The 9,760-nt window shown below is 39.9% G+C and overlaps 1 protein-coding gene across 2 annotated transcripts in view; it reads left to right on the forward strand.

The window, feature by feature from the left end:
• FNDC3B (fibronectin type III domain containing 3B) overlaps nt 1-9,067 on the forward strand; it is a 188,792-nt gene extending 179,725 nt beyond the window's left edge. For both annotated transcript variants that reach the window (XM_068200294.1, XM_068200295.1), the window contains one exon: nt 5,493-9,067. In XM_068200294.1, the coding sequence (XP_068056395.1) occupies nt 5,493-5,804 (312 nt within the window). In that variant the 3' untranslated portion in view covers nt 5,805-9,067. The remainder of the gene's footprint in view (nt 1-5,492) is intronic.
• The last annotated feature ends 693 nt before the right edge of the window (nt 9,068-9,760 follow it).

Raw genomic sequence — 9,760 nt, forward strand, 5'->3', positions numbered from 1 at the left:
TCACCTGTTACTATTTAACTGCAAAGTCCTGGCACCAATATGTTCATTAATGTTAGTGATATGTTAATTACCTTTGAAGTGCAAGTCCTAAACTTATTTTTAAATTTGTTTTGTTCCCTGCAAGTGACAAATATATTTTGCATGTGCATCTAAAGGGGTATATTATACTAGAAGCATTTTGCAAATTGTTTTGAAGGCTGGCACCAGTGAAATACACTCTAGATTTTCAGGCTGTTCATGGAATGCAGCATCAGCCACTGGTATGCTTTTGGGTAAAGCTGTCCTTTCTCTCTAGACTGTCACACCTGAGCTGTCTCCCTCCCCTGCACCCCAGTGTTTGCAGCCCTCCACAGCCCAAAAGCTGCTGATTTTCCAGCATTTGATCTAGCAGAAGTGATATGAAAGTACTCTTTTTTCCAGACTGGGCCTATAGCCATCCCTGCCTTCCTCTGGGACAATATTCTGTAAATATTTCTCTGCTGAGAATTGTCTGAAGAACTGGATTTGCTGGAGCTAAGCAGATGACATTTTAGCTCCCTGGAGAGTGTATTTTAAAAAATGCTAACTACTCCTTTCCTTGTTTCTCACACAGTGTGTTCCTTTTTGTGTATTTGTGTGCTTTATCTTTACAGATAATTTTTAAAAAGCAATGGCCTGGGACAATTCTTTTTAGGAAATCAAATCTTCCTTGTTTATGAATCAGGATATAAGCCACAGGAGATTCCAGGAATCAGTGGCCTGGATTTGTTTTTCTATTTCTTGCACTTCTATCCGGCATAGCTCGCTCAGTCAGAATTTATCTCCAAAGTGTATTAAATTGTCTCTGTGTTTGCATAGCTTTAACCTGGATTTAGGAGAGCGGGCTGGGCTGTGCGGCACCTGCAGGAGCTGCAGTCTGGGAGAACAGCTGGAATGCCCAGCAGCCGAAGGTTTGGTTTCCCAGTTGAGCAGTCCTGGGATAAAATCACCCAGGAACCAAATCCTTTTAAGAGCTGACCATGGGAAGTGAGAACTGAACTTTTTAAAGCTTCTTTATCCTTAGATTGTTTGCCACTGAAGCAAAATGTTCTACCTTTGAAATTTCCAAGAATTTGGAGGCAGCAGTGTTTCATCAGCTTCTGCCACATCTCTTCTGAGAAAAAAAAAAAAAACCTGTCTCCAAATGCTTTCCAAAAGAAGAAAAAGTATGGGTAGGATACACTGGGTGTGTGAAAATCCCCTTAGCAGTTCTCAGGTCTGCACTGAGAGGTAGGAGCCTGGGAGAGCCCACTTGTCCTCACCAAGCTCTCACTTTAATTATTGTTTTTTTATTTTGATTATATTGTGTAGACACACAGAGAATATCTGAAACACTTCAGTGAACTAATAATTTCTGTAAAGCTTAGTCAGCCAAAAATTTTGTTTCCTTCTCTATTTTCAGTAAGTCAAAGGCACTTGTGCTGGTTGTGTGCCAGAATATGACATAATTACACAGTACCTGTTGGCATTAATGCCACTTACTTTGAGTATTTCCTCTGCCTCCTGGTGTCAATTTTGTGTCATGAGGTGGAGGAAATAATTTCCTTTGGTTGGGGTTTTTCAGTGCAAACAACCTCAAGGCAGGTTCTCTGAGGCACTGTTGGCTCTCTGTTCAGGGGACACACAACTCTGAGGGGATTTTGAGTATCTCAGCAGTGGAGTGAGTGAAGCTGATGTTGGGTTTGGATTAAATTACAATTTAGTTTCTTAAAAAGAAATCAGTCAGGTGACTTAGAAGGAATTAAACTTTTGAAGTGGGTATGTTTTCAACATAGATTGAAACCCATCTCTGGCAGTGCCCAAGGCCAGATTGAACAGGGCTTGGAGAAGCCTGGTCTGGTGGAAGATGTCCCTGTCCATGGCAGGGGGTTGGAACTGGGTGATCTTTAAGGTCCTTTACAACCCAGACCATTCTATGATTCTTTTTATCAGCATACAAAATAGGCTTTTATTAACTATTAAAGACATTGGCCATTGCATCAGGGTGCAACAACCAGGTGAGGTTACCTTGCACTTTCCAGTGTGTTTCTTATAGGGCAATTATGGCTGCCATTGTTATTGTTTGGAAAGGAGGGAGATGGGGTTGGAATTATTTAATGAGATTAGTGAAATTGAGAAATCCTTGCCTGCAGGAATTCTCTTGTCTCTCTAGCTCGATCAGTAGGATCAAATACCATAAGGGTCTTCAGCAGCAGTTTATTACTTGTGATGATATTCCCATTGAGGGAGCCAGGCAAAAAGCTCATCACATTTTTATTGTATCCTGAAGTGTCCAAACCAAAAAGCTGTTTTTAGGAACTGAAAGTGATAAATTGGATAGGCACTTCACTTTGGCTTGTTGGCCACCAAAGCGTAATGTGCTACATATAAAATAATATTTCTGCTTCATAGAGTTATATTTGATTCCATATTTGTTTGGCAGATTTAAAGGCCTTATTCATAGTTGTCAAGGTTTTTTTTTCTGTTGTGTATGTGAAGTCCACTCACAGAGTGTAGCAGTGTTCACAACCAAACGTGTTTGTGCTGGGGGCATCCTGCCCCAGCTCTGAGGTGCTGCTGCAGCCCCTGGCAGAGGGTACAGAGGCTGCTCTCAGGAGTGGGTGACAATTTAGTAATTGTTTACCTGTTACTGGTAGGTAGGTCCACTGAGCTAAACACTTACCAAACCACTGAAAGCAGAGCAATTTTCATAACCATCTTAGTGCTACTGCAGGAAATGTTTTGTCTTTATCATTGGTGAATATTAATTCACATCATCTACCTACTTTCAACAATTTTTCAAGCTTCCCTTACAGATACATTCTTCTCTCACTTGGCTGTCTGGCCTTTGTATGAGAAGTGCTGTTGAATAGCTGGTTTGAGTGAACTTGGCCATCTGTACCTGTTAGACTGTAATGAAGATATAGGTCTTTGATTTACCCAAGCCTGGCCTCCAGTTACACTGGTATTCGCCACGCTGACAGAACAAAAGCAAAAAACCCAGGACTTTTTTTTTACTGGACAGTATTTTTTTCAGTGCAAAGGCAGGTTGTATATATGGAATTGCTAGCATCTCTTAAATGTAATTTATGATGTTTAGATTGTAATTTTTTTAAATTAAATGTCATTCTTTGGATTTTATTGGGTTTTTTATTTTGGTTCAGAAGTGGTCATATTGGTTGTAAAGGTTTATTTGTGGCAAAGGCACATAGAGCTTTTCTGGCTGTATGTTGTGAAATTAAATTATTAATTACAGCATCACCAGAAAGCAAATCTTGCTGACAGTTACTTTGTGAGGGCTTTGAGTTGCCCTGACTCAGAATCTAAAGAAATGGAGTTAGGTGGAGGAATCCTGACTCTGTCTTGTGGGACAGCAGAGTTGCCCACATCAGGTGGGTGTTAGAAATGGAATTGCCATTGGAGAAGAGAGGCAGAGGTGTTCTTGGGATGGGGGCTGCTGTGCAAGCAGATGTTTCAACCCTCACACCACTTCAGTGGGCTGCTACAGCACTTCCAGTTTTGTTTTCCCTGCAGTTACTGTAAGCCAGTGACTCACTCCTCACTGGCTTTGGGAAGACAAACAAAGACAAGAGGAGAGGCAGCTGTGCGTGGCGGCGGCCAGTCACAGGGGTTTGTGGGATGAATTTATTGTATTCCTATCTCTTGACCTGGAGGGAACTTCCTGCAAATGCTGAGCAGTACTTGAGCAAGGAAACGTTTATTTAAATGTTGTTTCTTGATCTGTGCCTGAGGTGCAAGAAACATGAGCCAGTTAGAGGACTTAGTCTGGAAATCCAGAGTCGCCATCATTCAAACTGCATTTGGAAAAGCTGTGAAAGCTGAAAAGGAAAGGAGAAGACAAATGAAAGAAGCACCTTAATCTTTTTGTCACAGACCTTCTCAAAAAATCAGCAACCTGACTGTTTAACCAAGGAATGAGTCTCAGGGGCAAGCAGGACAGGAAAGCTGGGAAGCTGAGCTCTTTAAGCAGTCTTTAGCTGAGCAGGTTTCTTCTCTTTTCTCCTCATTTCTTACTCCAGAGTAACACACAGGAAATCCTCTATGGGCTTGGGACTAGTTTCCCACTTGCTCCCCTTTTCTAAGATGAGTTCTTGCCTCTGGGAGGGCAGAGATGCTCTGAGCCTTCTGCTCCCACAGCCAAGAGACAGGAAATGGTAAATGAGCAGAGGAAGAAGTATCTGAAGTTCAGGATGTTTTTTTTTCCCAGCAGACATGATTTTTTTCATTTCATAAAATACCAGTCTCAACAACTCTCCATTAATATAAATCATTTGTTTTCAGAGTTTTTGAATATTTCCAGTGGGTTTTTTTTCCATTTAAGTCACAAAATTGACTCAGATACTCAGTTTTTTCTCTCCTTTCTGATACTGTGACTTGTGCTCTGAGTCATGTGGTACCTACATTTGATTAACATAAATAGGTGATGGGTTTGGATTAGTAAACAACCAAATATAATGAAATCAAAAGGAAAATTTTCACACCTTAATAATATTTTATTATTTCCACAATTCTGAAAGTGCAATTTCTGGCAAGATTGCTGTTTCTTGAGAGAAATGTGAGGGGAAAATACATTAAAATTACATTTGTAAGCAATTTTACAACTACACCTTGAATGACTTCCAATAACCTCGTTTGCAGGTTTTCTTCCTTTTTGGGCCAGACAGGGTGATTATGTCCTAGACATGTTTTAGGTGTACAGTCACACTTCCAGAGTGCAGAAGTACGTTTGTAGCATTTATCGCGCCCACAGAAGATTAGTGTGTGCTACCATTGCTGCACTGAGTGATGTGTTTGTTGTCTGTCCCTGTGTGCACTGTGTTGAGACTTGTTGAGAAGTCCTCCACATGCCTCTGTTTTTCAAAATCTGCGTTGACCCGGTGAGTTCCTTCCTTTGAGAAGCATTTCCTTAGAGACTTGACTTGATGCCTGGAAAGGCTACCTAGAACAGGCTGGACACAGTTGAAGTGGGTATTTATTAAAGGCCTTCAGCAGATACACCAGTGCAAAAACCCCATGGAGGCTACACCCACGATGGACAATGGTCACGAGTTTCTCAGACAGATTCCGTTTGGTCTATTTGCATATCAGAGGCTAATTGTCCAATTGCACCTTCAGGTAATGAAGTCACATTCCCCCACTTGACCCCCCTCCAAAATTCATTTTTGTTTATACTTTTCGGGGCCTGAGGCTGCGAGGGTGACCTTGGTTCTCAGGCCTGGAAGGATTGTTTTGTCTGCCCAAACTGTGGAGAGAGCTTACTAGCACTCTGTGTGAAGTTCAGAGTTACTCACTAACTAATGCAGCAATCATGTTCACTAATACAGGATCTGAAGAACTTAAAAGCTTATATAAACACAAACTTAAGGCCTCAGACTGAGCTTCCACGCTGAAATCCTCGCGAACCCTCGCGCTGCGCGCCGCCGCGAAGGCGGGCTGAGGTTGTGTCTGACCGCTCTGCCTGCTTTGTTTTTAAGGTCTACAAGGGAGAAGAAACCACATTCCACATCTCAGGCCTTCAGGTGAACACAGACTATCGGTTCCGCGTGTGCGCCTGCCGCCGGTGCCTGGACCCCTGGCAGGAGCTCAGCGGCCCCTTCAGCCCCTCGGTGGCCTTCGCGCTGCAGCGCAGTGCCCTGGTGCTGGCGGGCGAGCCGGGCGGCGCCGACGACGCCAAGGCCAAGGCCATGGTGCCCACGGACGAACAGTTTGCGGCCCTCATCGTGCTCGGCTTCGCCAGCCTCTCCATCATCTTCGCCTGTATATTACAGTACTTCTTCATGAAGTAGACAATTCAGCCGGAGTCTAAAGTACAGATTTAACTAATGCTACGCATTATAATCCACACATTTATTCAGATATTCCTCCTTTTTCTTGGTTTTTTTCTTCTTTTTTTTTTTTTTTTTTTTTGGTTTGAAATCCTTCGTTCTACCATGCGTTTTATATACTGCTCTTGTTTTTACAGTTTAAGATAAATCAGTGTTTTGATGCACCTTTTTGAAATTCAGAACTAGGAAGTGGTCAAACTGGAGAAACAAGCAAACCAGATACCAAAAGCAAGATTTTTTTTCCTTCATGATTTCAAAATTGTCAACAATTTGCCTTTTCAATGTTGGTTTTGGCTTTTTTCACTGAAGTTCATGCAGTCTCTTATTTTATCTTACTATTTAGGAAATTTTAATAATGAGTCACCTTTTTTGTCTCTTCTTTTTCCTTCTAAACATTAGTCACAAGTTTGTATAGTGGTAAGACTAGAATACAGTGTTAGTCAAGTACCAGTTTTTCCTTGAACAGTATTAGCAATGTTGCCTACGAATTATTCACTACACTTGCCCCAATTTTTCAAGATAAAACCTAAGTTTTTATTTTAACTGTTTAGTGCATTTAAATTGGAACAACATCCTGCAGTTGAAAAATCTTTTTAGTTGCCTGTTATTTTTACAGTTACAAACACTATAAACTGCCTGTATAAGAAATCAAATAACCAAACTACGTATAAATTACGAAGCATTATAGATCTTTTTTTTTTTACCATTTTGATTCCTAGCAGTAATTTTAAGTAAGAGGGCATTGTGCAATAGTTAGTTATTCCCATGTTCAGCTATTTAAAAGCTGCTTTAACTTGTCTGTTTGTCACTGTATATAACTATTCCTAATCTAATACTAGATATTATTCTATTACGTTCTGCCTGATTTATATGATTCGAGCTGGTGACAGCTTACTGCCTCTACTGAATTAGGTGAGATTTACACTCAATGGAAGCAAACTTTATTGTCAGTTGATCTTTTTTTTATTATTAATATTATTGTTATTTTTTGGAGGGGTATCTATTTTATGGAACTTTCTTGGAGGTATCAGAAATCACATCGGTTTGTTTTAAATACCTTAGAAGGGTGTCTATGCTGTTCTTACCGCGGGGCTGATTGAAATAACTTGGTACCTGGCAAAACTGAGATGACAGTCCTGCAGAGGAATGGTCCCTGCTCTGGTGGCAGTGTCCCCCTCCTGCCTGCCCCTTCCCAGACACATTTTAATCCATCAAGACACTAGATTTTTAACTCTTGAGTCATGGGGTTATTTATATTAAGTCAACATTGTGCAAGTACCTCAGGGACATAAATGAGCTGGAGGTGCAAATAGATTCCAAAAGGGTGCAACAGACACAGTGTATTTCCCTGCCTCTTGTTTTTGTATATTTTTGCTACTTGATTTTGCTTTTGTCATAGCTTTTTTGTGCTCTGTCTCCATCGTCTAAGATTCAGTGTCCTGTACTAGCATAATATTCCCTTAACCAAAGTAATGGGGAAAAAAACATTATTTTTGTTTTTAGGTTTATTTATACTATATACTGCATACAGTACTTTAAATACCAATTACAGTGCAATCTTTTTATTTATTGTAAAAAAATAAAAAGTAAAAAGTGTACTTATGTACTAATCTAAACCCCCCCTCTCCACCCTCCCCATAGCATGTTACATTTTGTCTGTTTTATACTGTTGTACTTTAGGTCAACTTTTTACCTGGCAGCATTCCTAGTATTATTAATCTTCTTGCATTTTCTTGTGTTTTTGAAGATGGGAGCATCTAGTACATTAAATGCCAAAAAAACCCCATTATCAGTGATTCAAACGTTTACATGTATCCAAAAACAAAATCATCTCTGGAAAGAAAGTGCTAAGATCAATGAATTATTCTGTGTGCCTCTCTAGATGTAGCAAATATTAGAAATGTTCTGTATTTTGTTATTGACTATAATTAGTTTGATTTAGCCTTGCAAACTAATGGCATTGAGCTAAATATATATATTTTTTTGTTTTTTGCCAAAGTCATGGCTTGTCAAATTTATTTACATCTTATTTAAATTTATTTGTGATATGAAACTCTGTGACCTTGCATCTGTATTTTGTGAGCAAAAAGTATACAGCTGTTTTCATTGGAGGGGAGAAGAGTGTATTTTTTAAAACGATGAAAAGACCGCTAGTTTGGAAAAACCCAGAAATTTGAATAGATTGCCTTTTTTTATTTTTGGTATATTGTTTGAGCAGTGCTGCTATGAAATCCGAGCTTGACACCTTTTTTTAAAGAAAAGAAACAAAACTGCTTTAATAAAGAAAGGAAAGAACCCAATGTGCTCCAGGTTAGCAATTTTGAAAGTTTGAAATACGAGTGCTACTAAAAGCAGCGAGCAGACGTGGAGGGGAGAGCAATCAGTCACACTCAAAGCATCTCTGTCACTGCTGATCTCTTGGGTCCCTTGTAACCACACGAAGCAGAGCCCCCAGTCCTGAGTCCTGGTTGCTGAGCTTTTGGGAGATCCTGCTGGAGCAGCTGGGACAGGCCCAGTGGCTTTGGCGTTTTCAGCCTGTATCTCCTGCCATAGTGATCTGATTGTCACCCGCGTGTCAGTGACAAAGATCACTGCTGTCGCACCCTTCTGTTCTGGGGGATGTTGTCCCTGACCCACCACTGCTGATGCTTTGGCCCTTCCCAAACCTCCTCGTGCCCCTGGCCCAGCAGTGGCAGGTGTTGGATCCAACCCCAGGGCGCTCTGCTCTCACAGAAATCACCACCACCACCACCACCACCAACAAAGGTAGAATGAAACACTACATATTTAATACCTTTAAGGAAGGAGAGAGATGTTTTTATATTGTTCTGCCTTTTTCTTTATGAACTTGAAGTGTTTTCTAATCCTGTTTGTTGGCTCCAGTAGCTCAGTATTCAGTGTCACGATTGAGAAGTGCCCTAATTGAATGTGTATGAACCTTATCCTTGCACAGTTCTTTAAATTGAAAAAGAAAAATAAAATGTTTTTACCTCACTATGGGAACATACATTCCAAGCTTTTCAACTTTAAAAAAAAAAATAATCAGAAGTTTTCTTGTATTGTAAATTTTAGACTATTTCATATGCATTATATTAAAACTGCCATATCAATTTTAATGTATAGATTTTGCAAATACTACACTATGTATGTAAGACTTAACTGTATCTGTAGTGTATATGTAATATATTTATGCCCAATAAATGTTTTAATTCTTTCTGTTTTAATTCTTTATTTTAATTGAACACAGCCCTTTGGGTCGACGTGGCCCCTTCTGGCAGGTCAGTGCTGTTGTGCATCCTGGAGCAAGGGTGGGAGCCCTGAATTTACCTCAGGATGTTTCTGGTCTGTAACTGGAGTGGTTTTTGTGGTTTTGTAAAGAGTAAGTTTGTAGTGATAATCTGAAAGTCGGGTGTTCTAATAACTTCTTTTAAATAGCTTACATGATTTATATTTATAGAAACATACCTAGGTTTGTTTTCTCTCAGCAATTAAACACTTGAAATACCAGAGCTTTTAACTTACTAATTATGTGCAATGAATTCAATTCCTCATCATGATGAAATTATCTAGTACATATACATGTTTCTTGTCAAACACATTCATGTTAATTTTTTAATGCTTTTCTTCAAGTCACTGCATAAATACAACAGTTGATTTGTTTGCTTTTTTAATTACTTCAGTTTACAACATGAGTGGGGTTTTCCTAGGGGAATTCAGTAACTTTTTTCACTTGGTTGCTCAGCTTTTTTATTTAAGCAGTGCTTGCCAAGACAATCTCTTTAACAAAATCTTCTAAATATGTCTGTAAAATAGTAATCAGCACTTTGTCATCTGAGGAGATCTTTTCTTTTCAGTGGTCCCTGGTTGATTGCTAGGGGTGTCTGCAGAGATGCTGGAGGGCAGTGAGAGCCCGTGGG

The sequence above is a fragment of the Anomalospiza imberbis genome, chromosome 10 (assembly GCF_031753505.1).
Source record: "Anomalospiza imberbis isolate Cuckoo-Finch-1a 21T00152 chromosome 10, ASM3175350v1, whole genome shotgun sequence".
NCBI classification, from domain to species: Eukaryota; Metazoa; Chordata; class Aves; order Passeriformes; family Viduidae; genus Anomalospiza; species Anomalospiza imberbis.